At 41.2% G+C, this 14,621-nt stretch overlaps 1 protein-coding gene across 1 annotated transcript in view; it reads right to left on the bottom strand.

The window, feature by feature from the left end:
• Positions 1-753: 753 nt before the first annotated feature.
• Positions 754-14,621, bottom strand: part of LOC119744613 (tropomodulin-3-like) — a 75,509-nt gene continuing 61,641 nt past the window's right edge. The window contains exons 7-9 of the mRNA XM_038220647.1: positions 6,072-6,179; positions 1,139-1,246; positions 754-845 (exon numbers count right to left, since the gene is read on the bottom strand). Of these exons, the coding sequence (XP_038076575.1) occupies positions 795-845; positions 1,139-1,246; positions 6,072-6,179 (267 nt within the window). The 3' untranslated portion in view covers positions 754-794. The remainder of the gene's footprint in view (positions 846-1,138; positions 1,247-6,071; positions 6,180-14,621) is intronic.

Genomic DNA, 14,621 nt, shown 5'->3' with positions numbered 1-14,621 from the left:
CTGTGTTTTATTACATGCTTGTTCTGGACAATCAGTACTATTCCTTGCTTTAATCAAGCGAGCGTATACAGAGTGAAATAAAAAATTTAACGTTATAAGATTGTGCTCTCCAGGAGTATAGATACTTAAATTCCTCAATAGATCTTGCCATTGTTTGAGGAGAGAATGACTTGCTCTTTTGAAGCCAACCCACATTGCTTCATATACCTCTGGCTTTAACTTAGTTGTACTGTCAACTTTTGCGTAAGTTTCAGGAGTTATCGCTGAGTCCCATATTAAAACCATACAGGCACAGCAGAACTCCGCGAACGCAGTGTTGTCAAGGCATGATGTCAGGAGGTGGGTCACAATGGCCAATGATTGCAATGCTGCTAGGCTGTCGACATTGAAAATCAGGTGCTCTTCGGCATCTGCACATGCTACCATCGCCATCGATACTGTCGGCTTTTGATCACAAATACAGTATTTGTCTTCGTTTTGGTCATTCACAAATACTGACGAAACATCTTCGCCGACCGTTGGATCAAAATCCTCATCAGACCAGTCCGAAAAATCGTCCGGAACGTCGAAATTGTCTTCGCAAATTTCAGCGTAAGTTTCAGGAGTTATCGCTGAGTCCCATATTAAAACCATACAGGCACAGCAGAACTCCGCGAACGCAGTGTTGTCAAGGCATGATGTCAGGAGGTGGGTCACAATGGCCAATGATTGCAATGCTGCTAGGCTGTCGACATTGAAAATCAGGTGCTCTTTCATTGCAAGAAGAGAGTCTTGGAAGAAAGATGGGGCATTTCTCACAGCATCTTCTTGTGTGTACTTCGCCTCTGGTCTTGACAACACTTTAGCTGCAAAAAAGAGAAAAATACAGATTAAATTAAAAAAAAAACACAATTTTGTATTTATGGCCAGCCCTAACCCTCGAGGCTTAGATTAAATCACAAAGAATCTTCTTGGAATTGCCACTGTTGGGGATAAAGGAAGTTTCATTTAAAAAACCTGCAAACAGTTTCAGGGTTTTATGCCGACACGAGAAAATTTGCTTTTCAGCAAGGACTTGGAGATTTTTGTTCATCATGAACCCATACACCTTTAGTGATTTTTCAATACAAATCTACAATAAACATGGGAAGCAACTTACCTCTTTTATTTTTGCTCTTTTCCCCTTCTGCTTTCTTTGACGGCATATCCACGGACGTACACGTATCCTCCACAACTCCTTGCTGACAAGATGACCTGGCTGCCATGCCTGTAAAAGTTTAAAATAAAATTAGTAGGCCGAAACAATCTGAAATTTTCCCACATATGCTATCGTAATACAGGCGTAAATGTAGGGAAAGATTCCCATATCTGGCCATCATTAATTTTTCCTTTCAGTGACGTATCAGCCATCAAAAAGTGATAAAATGTCTCAAGTTTAAAAGTCAAAGTTAGCAGGGAAAATATTGAAGTGGAGAAATGTTGCAACTTGAGGCCACTTCGGCAGTTGTGTACAAAGTCTAAGAAGAGTCAAGAAAATTTGGAAATAAAACTCAGTCCCAGATTTATGTCTTATTATCATTTTTGCAATGACTGACCTTTATTGAGATGATATATATGAAGAAAAAAAGTAGACATTTTTTCCCTTCGAAGTATTTCCTACTGAGAAAAATTAGAAATTTTCAGACCAGTCTCATCGCTCATTTTCATACGGTTTGTGCACAGCATGCACAGGGTGAAAAGTGCTGGCCAGATATGGGAATCTTTCGAAAAGTATAAGTAGTCCAAAACAGATGCTCTTTATTGCAAAAAATCACACTTTTTCACCTGATGCTGAAGGCCTACAATTTTCACAGATCCAACCCTCCGGGACAACGCATCTGCCGTCCGCGTCCATCGGTAGGCCTGCACACTCGGGATGGTACCATTTCACTGCACATTCGGCATCTGCACATGCTACCATCGCCATCGATACTGTCGGCTTTTGATCACAAATACAGTATTTGTCTTCGTTTTGGTCATTCACAAATACTGACGAAACATCTTCGCCGACCGTTGGATCAAAATCCTCATCAGACCAGTCCGAAAAATCGTCCGGAACGTCGAAATTGTCTTCGCAAATTTCAGCGTAAGTTTCAGGAGTTATCGCCGCCATGTTGGATAAGCACTGCCGGTCATGAACGCGCATGCGTAGTACCGAGGACGTCGCGCCCGAGGCGCAGCAGCGCCCGGCCAAGCGCGCTAATTGGTGTTTAGATAAGGGTCGTAAAACCGAGCGATTGTGCCGCAGGGCAGTGTCGGCGATCATCCTTGTACTTTTGATGTCTTGGAGTTCGAACTCCTTGGGTCCTAGCTCTATGATTGTACAGACATGGTCTAAGCTAAATAATAAGGGAAAACATATTTTCTAAACCTAGAGATGATTATGGTACAAATTAAAGACAAAACATAAGAAAAGGAAAATAATTCACAACGTCCGCTACTAGCTATTATCGTTAATTTATATAATTACCTGGATGCAGAGTTTTTAATTGCTTATATGTTTAATGAATCAATAGTCAATGGTATGTTTTTCTACAAGAGTTTAGATTATTTTCATTTTTAAAATTTGAAATTATTATTCATTTTTTCCGGTTGTGTACACTGTAAAAAAAAGTTGGGCAAATGGGTTGATAATTCGACCAATGATGGTCGATTTATCAACTGCCTACAATATACACTCTAGTCTTGCTCAAATTGTTCCTCGCCAATAGTTTGACAGTTTTTACCTAATTCAACCCAATATAAGGTAATTTCATGCTGTGTAAATTACCGTTGCCCAACAATTGCAATGTTGGTAGTCTCGTCAGAGGGGCAAAATAACAGATTTTCCCACTGTGGTCTTAGACATACAATGAATACTCATAATAGTTCGATAAACCACTTGGTTTATCGAACTATTATGAGTATTCATTGTATGTCTAAGACCACAGTGGGAAAATCTGTTATTTTGCCCCTCTGACGAGACTACCAACATTGCAATTCTCTGCAGAATACTTCCATATCAACTTTCACTACTTCATTATTATTCATATAAGGTTTTCTTCCAGCTGACTGACTTTGTTTTATCACCCCGGCCTCTGCATTATCCTTTTGTGGTTTGCCCAGGAATGCGAGGCCAAGCAAACATCAAGTGGATCTATGGACGGGTCAAGCTCGAGTAATATCCGTTTGGGTTTTCTAGCCACCAACAACAGAACACACTGTGTAAAGTTTCTTAAAAGGGAAGGGTTTTTACAGCACTGGCTGCGCTCTGTTGTCGTGGATCAAAATCGTTTTTCACTCATATTCCACGATAAAGTTGACTGGAAGTTGTTAAGTTTAAAACACCCCCCCCCCCCCACACATTTTTGTCACATGACGTTGTTTTTTTTACTTGGGCTTGGCCTCCTAATATGCGGATAAATCACCTGTTGCTTTGTGTTATTGGCTTATCATTATTTCCTTGTAAACAAAACAATTCCAAGATCTTATGGTAAAGTAATGTATTCCCTTGCTTGTATGACAGCTGTTGTTGGATTTTTTTTCAGTAGCCCAGAAATATTAAACATGTACCCAGAGTCATCAGTATTTTGGACGAGCTTGTTTAATTGTGGAGTGCAAACAAACAGAAAAAACATTCGCTATTCAACCCAAATGGTTACATATTCTTTCACTAATAAATAATGATTCACCGGTGTGCATAGTCTTTTTTTTGGGGGGGGGGGTACTTACACATCGGAGTTTTCAAAGAAAAACATTGAATAATGTTTTTAAAAAAAAGCAAAATAAAATTTCTGAATAGGACTACAACCACAACAGTAACCTATGTAGTCAACCCGACAAAAAAAGTCTCTGCACATTCGCAATGGCCACATTAATGCATTAACTAGTTTAATAAAATCTACAAATGATGTAAATTTGTAAAAATTACTCCAGTTCTAAAGTTGGTAATATCATAAAGCCATGGTGATATCATGGAGCTAGGAACTGAAAAATCAGTGTGATAAATGCAAATGATTATAACGCAACACACAACTGATTGCATTTGCAAACCTGATCACACGGTCGCGAAAGTCCATCATGACCGACATGACCGATCGCAAATGTCCATCACCGATCGCAAAGTTGATCACCAATCAAGAAAGTCCATCACCGATCGCGAAAGTCCATCACCAATTGCAAAGTTGATCACCAATCAAGAAAGTCCATCACCGATTGCAAAGTTGATCACCGGTCGTGCAAGTCCATCACCGATTGCAAAAGTCCATCACCGATCGCGAAAGTCCATCTCCGCTCGTGAATATGCATCACCAGTTAAAGTTGATAACCGGTCGCAAAAGTCCTTCACCGATCGTGAATATGCATCACCGATTGCAAAAGTGCATCATCGATTCGATGATCACATTAAATGCCTCTTTGGCGTTCCGTAATTGTCTGAGATTCTGTTCCACAGTCACTGTCGTTGGACCTGTAGCGTATCCCCACGTATCGGACAACTCTGGTGCAAAGGTGGTTAAGTGCCTTTCAAACAAGCCAGATCTTTCAGCAGCTGGGATTTTCATGTCCAGGCATGGATGGGGGGGGGGGGTCAAAACCCCCAGCTGTCAAATTTTTTTTTCCATAGAACTTCATTACAAATAATGCTCACTTGACCTTTACTTCCGGTTCTACTGGAAGGTCAAAGTTAGGTGAATTCAAAATGAAGACATTAGCCTGAAATCAAAACAAAGCACATTTTCTTCCAAACGGTTTACGGTATGGTCACAAAACCTTGTGTGAACTTGTACCATGTTACGAAGATGTTATACATTTTGTTACGTCATCATGACATCATCAGGTATCAAATGACAAGTGATTTAAGGGCAAATTTAGACAAAATAGTTTGCGTTATATGTTTTGAACTAAATACAGTATTGTGTTTGTTTCCTAACCCACTGATTCCCAACCCCTCTGTCAGTGGGGTAGCGAATGTTGTTTTCCCAAACTACATGTACATCTATTAAACATGAGCGCCATCTGTAGACAATACTTTTATGATACCTACGCACGTACTTGTTTAATGCCATGAATTTCCATGATTGGTCAAGCAGTACGATAGCCGGGTTGGATAAGGGCGTGATTTTGGACCACAAGGTTATGGTGGGTTCTAATATCCATTTTAATGTAAATTTATGATCTAATTGTTTTGTGCATTTTTATAGAAATGCTCGACAGTTGGCCTTAACGTTAAGAACGTCTAATCTCTGCAGATTTTATTAACCCAAGAGGTACAAGTAGTTTTATAGGCTCAGCTTACAGGTCTTTCGCTTATTATTGTTGAATGACTTTTCTCCATTTCATGCATGCAAGGCAGGTTTAGAATATACAATCTCACTGTACATGTACTTGTCTTCAAGCAACCTGGAATTATTGATCCTGATTGGTCGATCAATGGCAACAATAGTTTGGTATTATACCCTAATACCATAGTCCCATATCGCACTCTGCATACAGGCTATTCCAAGATACACGCGTCATTCCTGCTGCATAGACGTGTAATAGGATAACCGCTGAACATGTACAGCATGTGTGTTTCATCTTTACTGTACATCAAGTTTGCTTGAAGATAAATTCATTATCCCACTCGCACTAATGGAGCACGGAAAATGTGATGGATCTGCATCCCACATATCACTCAGCCTTCGGCCTTTGGCCTTGTGGCATGTGGGACACAGACACATTATTCCGTGTTTGCTTGCACTTGTGGGATAACTAATAATGTACATGTTGTACAAGCTGTACAAATACATGTGCAATAATATTTCGCCATTTACTGACATGTTTTCAAGCCCTGTATGTACAGTACAATGCTTTCTGACAGCAACGGAGACAAAAATTCCTCAGCTTATTTAGGTGGTATGTAAACCTACTATGTTATCATTTCGACTACCTTGAAAGCTTACAACATCTTCTTTTTTACAAAATCTCAGAAAACAATTACAGAAGACAGTGCTGCACTTATAAAATTACAGTGCTGGAGGGTAAAAGCCAATATTAACATGAATATCATAAGTGATCCTAATACACATACTTACCTTTGCAACTGGGTCAGTAAGACGTGTGTTTGCCATGAATAACTCCTTAAGCTGTGTGTTGGATCCAAGAGCTGAACAGATGTTCTTCATTTGTTCAATAGACATGTTCTATTGAAATCATAAAAATAAAATAAAATATATAAATGTTATTAATTTCAAATACCCGTTAGCCAGTCCATTCCACTTGTTTACAGTAAGCTGCAGCAGGTCGAGTCAGTTTAAACCTTTTAGCAATAAACTTAAACAAGCTAAGTGATGCAATGGTTTTTGTTTTGCCTTCAAACAAATTACTGGGTACACTTGAGGACTTTTCACACTTAACAAAACCTTGAAAGGGGCCCAGGGTGAGCCAGGGGACATTTCATACTTAACATTCTCAACCCTGCTGGGGACCAGGGTTGAAATTCTCAATACTAAGCCAATACTCATCTTGGGGTGAAAGATATAGTGTGAAATGAATGGAGTGAATTCTCCCTGCGCTAAGTATCCGACCGTAAAAATACACCCAGAACATGTGTGCACCCAGAACATGTGTGACCTCATCTGACGACAGGTGATATAGCCAGCCCATTTTGGTCACTTACAACTTTAAGACAAGTATTGGTCCCAAAGGACACCATTGGAAAACTGCAACAAAACATGTTTCTGGGTGACCAGCAGCTGTGATGAAAGAACACAGAGGAAAAATAACAGCATTGCTGTTGAAACCCCTCAGCTAGAGTCAAGTTACCGGTATCATCTGGAAACCATTAACCTTTAACTCAACATGGCAGGGTTGGTTGATTTAAATCACGTTGATTTAAATCACTGATTTAAATTGCGATTTAAATCAAATGATATTTTTAATAAAAATCACTGATTTAAATCACTTTTTTGTAAAAATCATATTTTTGGCAAAATCAATTGATTGAGGTCTCTTTAATCATTTAAATCAACTGATTCCACTTAATTACAAAGTGTAAGATGATGTTAACACATTCAAACACCCCTACTTCATCACCATTCGACTCAATTTAGGTTTTGCATAATTACACAAAATCATTGTTTTGATTAAGTCAAGATCTGAGTTTAAAAGTTTTTCTTCAAAGTTGTTAATTTTAAAGAGAGCACACTCACATTTGCTTTAATCATTCCTTGATCTATTTTCAGTAATATTGTGAATCAACTGCACTGGTGTAGGCTTACATGAACCATCAAAAAGTATATCGAAAGTCCCAATTGATAGTCTTAGTCCTAACGTTTCTCCCTACAGATTTAGATTGAGATTTATATAAAACCTTTTAAAGGTGCGAGGTCTGATTTCTGTTCTCCTCCTTGGGCCATTAATCAAACACTATAAGTTTCACAAGGATCAGTGCTGCCAGTTTTGAAATTAGAAGCATTTTTATGAAATCAACATGCCCATGGAGAACTGTCGTATTTTTGTTTGTATACCATGTATACAGGTACCATAAATCAAGTTTTCATTCATATCCACACACAACGTATCTCAGCTGTATCAATCAAGCAATGAAAAAGTGTCTTCAGTAATAATGTACATGTACCATTGAACCAATGATGTAGACTACATGTAGAAGAAATCAAGTGATTTTTTAAATCACTGATTCAATACAATTTTTTTCAAAAGCATTTATCAATTTATTGACTTTTGTGGATGATGAGTATTATAGGAACATGTAAACTCCTTTGTGATAGGTGTGAGGGTGCATGGGGAGATTTAGACACATGTTTAGACATATCAATATTTTGAAAGTAAAAAAAATCAAAAAAATTTGATTTAAATTTTAAAAATCTGATTTAAATCAAATAAATCCATTTTTTTTGTTTTTTTTAAATTAAAAAAAATCGCCAACCCTGCAACATGGGGACCTTGACCTTTGACCACAGAACCAATCCCAACATGTCTGTACCAATGGGCAACCCCCTACCGAATTTAGACACCAAAATTTCATTTGTACCTCAAGTTATCATCGGGAAACCATGTACCTTTAACTCACCACAGTGACCTTGAGCTTTGACCGTTTGACTCCAAAACCAATCCCAACTTGCCTGTACCCAAGGGCAACCCCCTACCGAAGTTACACACCAAAATCTCACTTCCAACTCAAGTTATCATCCGGAAACCATATAACTTTAACTCACCACGGTGACCTTGACCTTTTGACCTTTTGACCTCAAAACCAATCCCAACTTGCCTACTCCTAAGAGCAACCCCCTACTGAAGTTACAATCCCAAACAACCGTAATCATCCAAAAACAAATCATTTCCTGTAGTCTGGTTCCCCGACTCCATTTAAGATGAAACGGAGTAATTTGTAGACATTGGGAATTGTAAGGTCAGGGAACCAGTCTAGCTGGCTTGTACCCATTCATAGGTGTGTAATCGATTGCAAACAAATGCGATTGCAAACAAATGCGAACTAACTAAATATGGTCAACTGGGGCCAGTATTTGAAAAAAAGCCAGATTTTTCCAACGCTGGTCGGCCAACCAGCGTTGGAAATTGATACAAAAATACAACTTTTCTTGAAAATGACAGTATATCAGGTGCCATGATTTTACAGGATGCTTAAGACTGTCATTCACTAACAGTTTAGCAAGGTATTTCAAAATAATTTGGTAGTTTTATTTTGTGATGTTTGCAAATGCTGTATTTTCCCTTTAAGTCTGAATTTCTGCCAGGAAATTAATTCTGGATAAAATAGGAGCATTTTGAAACTACTCTTTCAAACTCTACAGTTTTAGTACACGATGACAAAGAAAAGACTCCACAAGGATTCAAATTCCAGTGTGTGTGTGTTCGCACTCGAAGTACGCATGACTTTCTGAATGTGCCAAAGATATTAGCCACAGCGTCTTCCCATGAGCCTCAAGCGTCGTCAGTGGCACACCCGGGGGGGGGGGGGGGGGGGGGGGCTTGAGGTTGTCAATTTACCTGTTACCTAACAAACCAAATACAAAAAGAATTTTGCATTTAGCATGTTGGGTTCGAGAGATATGGTGATAATCTTCAAAACTTCAAAAATCGATATAAAACACACGATTAGGTCATGATGATGTCACCTCAATTTTTACCTATAACACATCCCAGTCTACCTACATACCAAGTTTCAACCCAATCGGACTTACAGTTTTTTAGATATAGGGTGTTTAAGTTTGCACATTTAAGATAACGTGTAAAAAGTCTATGGGATTTGAGGGTGGAATAAAAAGAGAAAAAAAGAAAAACGAAATAAAATCAGAACAAAAAGCAAAAAAATCTTTACGAAAACAAAGGCTGTTTCGGCAATTAATGAATGATTTTAGGGGTTGATGTAACGTTCATGACAATTTTGTTTATATTTACACCGATATATCCCAAACAAGATTATATGTTTGTTGTTTTCCTTGGCGGATTGGGACAATGCGGAAGTGTAGAACAACCTTAAATTTTTGAACTGGTATCTCACCACGTGGAATTAGTATCCCACTGTACGAAAACCCAGAGGACATAGTATCGGGAACATTGAAGAATTTTGTTTTGTTAGTCTGGTTCCCAGACCAAAAGATTCAGACTATTTCTCTAATCTTAGGTCAGGTGGTTTTTGAAAATGTCCAAACTTTGCCTAATGCATTTCGTCGACTATCTCGGATAGCGCCCAAGTACTTCTGGGTATAAAATAGTTTTTAAGACGAGATAAGTTTGCGGTAGCACCATGTGAATAAATCTCTTTTGGGAGTATGTGTGGTTCTGAAAAGAACCGGAGGGACTCAAAGTTTCAAACAGTATGCTCTGCCCGTCGTCAGGAGAATGAGGGATTCAAACGATGATGCGATGTTATAAGGATGGTGCGGTGAGGCGTGAGAAGGATGCAAACTGTTGAAGCTCGAAACCGGTGAAGCAGAGAAGGATGCAAGTTGACTGAGGGATGCTGGATGATCACTGGAGCGTGTCAGTACACAGTGAGGGGGCAAAGGGGAAGGAGCTCAGGGTATAGGTGACCTATAGGCGAGAACTGAAGCTAAGTTGTCCTAGGGTGTAGGAGACCCATCCGACTTGGACTTGAGGATGGGGCGCCAGATGTTGCTGATGTAGAAACCGATGTCTTGGGGAACAGTGTTGTGCTAGATGATCTCGATGGCTTCTCTGATGCGTCGTGGGTACCAGCGGTCGATGCTAGTGAGTAGTTCTGCTTGGCTCCATTTGATCTGGTGGTCCTCGGTGTGGGAGTGTTTGACGATGGAAGATTTCTCAAAAGTCTCCCTTCCTGCCACGGGCTTTGTGCTCATTGAGTCTGGTGGGGAGGTCCCTGCCAGTCTCGCCGATATACATTTTCCCACATTGACATGGAATCTTGTCACCTCTGGTCTGCATTCTGGGTCACACCAATCCTTGCGTAAAGTCAGCAGGTTCTGCATCTTCAGAGAGGCTGTGTGGAAGACTCGAATTCCATGCTTTTGGAGGATGCAATGAATGAGATGAGAAGTGGTGGCTAAGTAGGGGAGGGTGATGGAACTAGGGGCCCTAACTAGTTGGCTTTGGGTATAGGAGACCCTACGGCCGGGAATGGTTCTTGGGTCTTGTGTCTTGACTTGGCTGGGCTGGTATCCGTTGCGTTGCAGTGCTGTGGTGATGTGATGGAGTTCTTCAGGTAGGTGTTCATCGTTCGCAGACGTTGTACGCTCTTGTACGAATTTGTCCTGCCATCTGAAGCTAGATGAGTTGACACATGTGAGGAGCAGATCTTGAAGCTGGTCAGGGGTGAGGTCGGTGCGGTCTTGGAGAGTGGTGTCTGCTTGAAGTCTGTCCTTGGCGATGGTGCAGGCGTCTGAGGTGGGAATGCTGGTGAAGAGGGAGACGACATCAAAGCTGACCATGTTGTCGTCCGGCTGGAGGGTGAGGTCTTGGATGAATGCTGCAAACTAGTCGGAGTTCTTGATGTGGTGTTCGGTGTTTCCTACCACGGGGTGGAGGATCTTTGCAAGATGCCTGGCTGTGTTGTATGTAGGTCCCCCTTCTGTAAGCTACAATGGGACGCAGGGGAATATCCTTCTTGTGGATCTTGGGCTGTCCGAAGAACCTGGGGCACTTGGAACTAGATGGTCGTAGCTGTCTGTACAGAGGCAGTCTCCTCTCGATGGATGGCGTGGGGTACTTCTGCAGTTCACGGTAGCAAGGTGAGTAGAGTATGGCCTCAACCTTGCGGTCATACTCAGCCTTGTCCATGAGGACAGTGGCGTTCCCCTTGTCCGCTCAAAGGATGTGGACGGACTTGTCTTGGCAAAGTGATGCGATGGCTGACCAGTCTTGACTGGAGATGTTAGGCTTTGCTGGCTTGTGTTTACGGAGGGCTTACTACTACCTGACCTACAATATAGACGTCAGGGCGTCAGGGAATTGTCAGGTCAGGGAACAAGACTAGCTTTTGTTATTACGTCCATGACAATCATACGTACGTACAATGTATGTGATAATAATACATACGTACGTGATGACAACACTCGTTTTGTTGGAATCGTTTGATCGATATTTCGTTTGAAAGCTACTGCAACACTGTGAAAATATATTAAGTCTTTAGCTGTAGACTGTTGAATCAGTGTTACGGTAGCTGATTGATGGGTGGGTATGGCAAACCACGGAGAAAGCTCTGCTTAGTACCGAAATTTATATTGGGTCGTATAACAAAAATTTATACTGGGTCGTATAAATTTGCATGGTTAGATATATCAGACGTTGGTCCGGAGAAGGGCTCCGTCGGACAACGGGTGATTCTCAGACTACACCAAAACAAGAAAAGTCTCAGAACTACAGTAGGATTTTCTTCAAAGAGACAAATCAGACAAACACCTACATGTACGTTCTGTTAATGTACATGTGCAGTGCACTGTACATGCATTGAAAATAAAATTACGGCTGATTTTAACTAATGAATTCCTGCAACAAACGTGGCCCCTTAACCAGTACAAACAAAATTGTTACATTCGAAAATATATTCTTCACAAGTTTGTAGTTTTGAAGCGCAATTTTTTTTTAACTTCATAAAGCAAATAATTTTACATCGTGTTTTACTTAAATTTGTCTTAGTGGAGAATACATGGCTGCATTAAAAAAGAGTAAAGTTGCTGTAAATTTTTGTCAGCTCATGCTCGCTTGCATTTGTTTTCCTTTTTCTGCAGCGCACATTGTCAATGGAATCGTGATTTAGTATTCCTCAAATCCAAACGGATTTTCCATGCTTGTAAGAAAACACTCACCTCTGTTTACCTACATTTGCATATAAGCACGCGCAAGCACACAAACCTCACTGAATAAAAAGGCGCCCCAGCCACACCCTCGACCACTGCATGTCCCTCATAAGGCCCTATAACACAAAGGCTCGTACTACAAGTAGTATTTTTAAATTTGTTTAATTTTTTTTATAAATAATCTTAAAAAATGGGAGGGATGGTAAACAGTGATGAGTGTTTTCTTACTAGAATGGGAAATCCCTTTGGACTTAAGGAATTCCATTACAGAAAACACCTCGCCTCTGTTTACCTACATTTGCAGAGTAGCACCAAAAAGTTCTAGGGAGGGGCGGGACATGCAGCGGCAATGGAAAAGTCTTAACTACATAATAATAATAATAATAAGTTAACATTTATATAGCGCCCGTCCATGAAGAAAATCATGCTCCAAGGCACTACATGCAACTACACACCCACATGCAACTCTAAATAGCATGGAGGGGTTGTTTAGACATACCCAGGAGCTGCCTATCTATTCCAAAGGAGCTTTGCGAGCTTTGCAGGCTGCTGATCGTGCAGTTTCCTGGAGGAATTTTGGCCCATGTGACCCCCTGTTTGCACAACATCTTCCAAATATTGTAACAAGATGTGATGGTGCAAGGGTTCTTCCAGCAGGCCGCTTTCCTGATTTCTGAAAAAGAAACTTTAATTTCCTGATATCTGAAAGAGAAACTCCAAGCAGCTGGGCCCAATACGTTGACACGATGAGTGTTTCCTGGGCTTGAGATTTCGATCATCGATTATCGGAAGGACTTATTGGATTCCGATATTCATTGAGCGATCATGGTCACAGAGGCTCGCACAGGGCACCACCATATATCCTCTGACACTGATGAAGAGGATGTCAAACTTATACCTGCGGAATTAAAATAAATGCCGCCAGGACCAGGTTCCCAATGGATATGACCTGGTTCTATTGACAGAGCGTGACGTTCGCTTCATACGGTGAGCTGTTGCAGCGGCCAGTAAAAATATGGTTTTTCCTGTAAGCTGATAGAGAGGAGAGCTACCTACTGGCTGAAAAAAAGGATGGTACCCAGATCCCAAGATATATGGTATCAAAATCCAAGTAGAAGGTGTGATTGGGATGTTTTTGAGGAGATTGTTCACCATGGGAACCCTGATTGGGAACTACAATGGCTGATCTGTAACCCATGATGGTGGAGATCTGAAGACCGGTGCTGAAAGATTGCAGAAGAAAATCCCCAATTGAAGCTACAGATGCAGAATGGAGACTGACAGCTCTTTTCTTGCACCATTTGGTGAAGTGGAGAAGCCTACTATCATACGTTCTCCTGGTGGAATCCTATATGCTCCTGGCTGTCAAGGCTGTAGTTTCAGCTCGGCATCCAGGCACAAAGATGAAGAGTGGCTGGGTCTGGGTGTAGGATGTGAGAATGTGGTCTGGGTGGTTGGGAAGCATGATTGATTGCGAACAAGGAGGCCCAGAAGTGAAGGAACCATGGCTGTCGTGGCCAAAATGGAGCTATGAAGATTATCTTGGATATGACTGCCTTAATCTTTGCCAGAACCCGTTATATATATGCGTATGTCTCAAATAAATCTACAATTAAATAATACAATTGGTGTTAGTAAGCCATTGTATGGCTAGATTGTCTAGTTCCTTTAAGGTCTCCTCGCCCGAGCAGTTGTGGAGCAGGCAGTTGCTGGTGATGTGAGCAGCCGTTTGGAAGGCAGCTCCGCACTCACAAGCTGGACTAGCAATCAGGCCCATCCGGCACATGTTTGCCCGGAATCGACCATAAACAGTACGGCAACTGTTCAATCTGCACCAAGCTACTCTGCGTAGGTGGCATCCAAGCGGCTTGTTGTTGGGTTTGTCGATGTAGCCATGAAGCCTTGATGTGGACATGGACCATTGTTCCTCCCATTGCAAATCGCCCAGGTTTCCGGGGTGTGACCGTCAGCGGCTATTAGGAGGTTTTGCAGGTGATTCCCAAGTGGTTTTCTAGACTTCAGTCTTGGATTCTGGATTTGGTCAGTGGGTAGATCGTGGAGTAAGTGGTTCCCATTTGAAAGTGTTCTTAGCACAAGTTGATGGTGTCGTTGTTCTCATCTGATGGCTGGTGGGCTTATGCCACTAGTGATAGGCAGATGGTCAACAGGTGAACATCGAATGCACCCAGATACAAGGCGCATTGTGTTGTTCAGGGCCTTGTCCAATAGTTGGCAATGGCTATTCCTGCACCATACTGGCGCGCAACATTCAGCAGTAGAGTAGGCAAATGCGAGGGATGAGGTGCGGAGAACGGAGAAACTCGC

Source organism: Patiria miniata, unplaced genomic scaffold, assembly GCF_015706575.1.
Source record: "Patiria miniata isolate m_02_andy unplaced genomic scaffold, ASM1570657v1 HiC_scaffold_7, whole genome shotgun sequence".
Taxonomy (NCBI): Eukaryota; Metazoa; Echinodermata; class Asteroidea; order Valvatida; family Asterinidae; genus Patiria; species Patiria miniata.
Note: the sequence above shows the minus strand (reverse complement) of the source record. Positions and strands in the feature narration are given on the sequence as shown.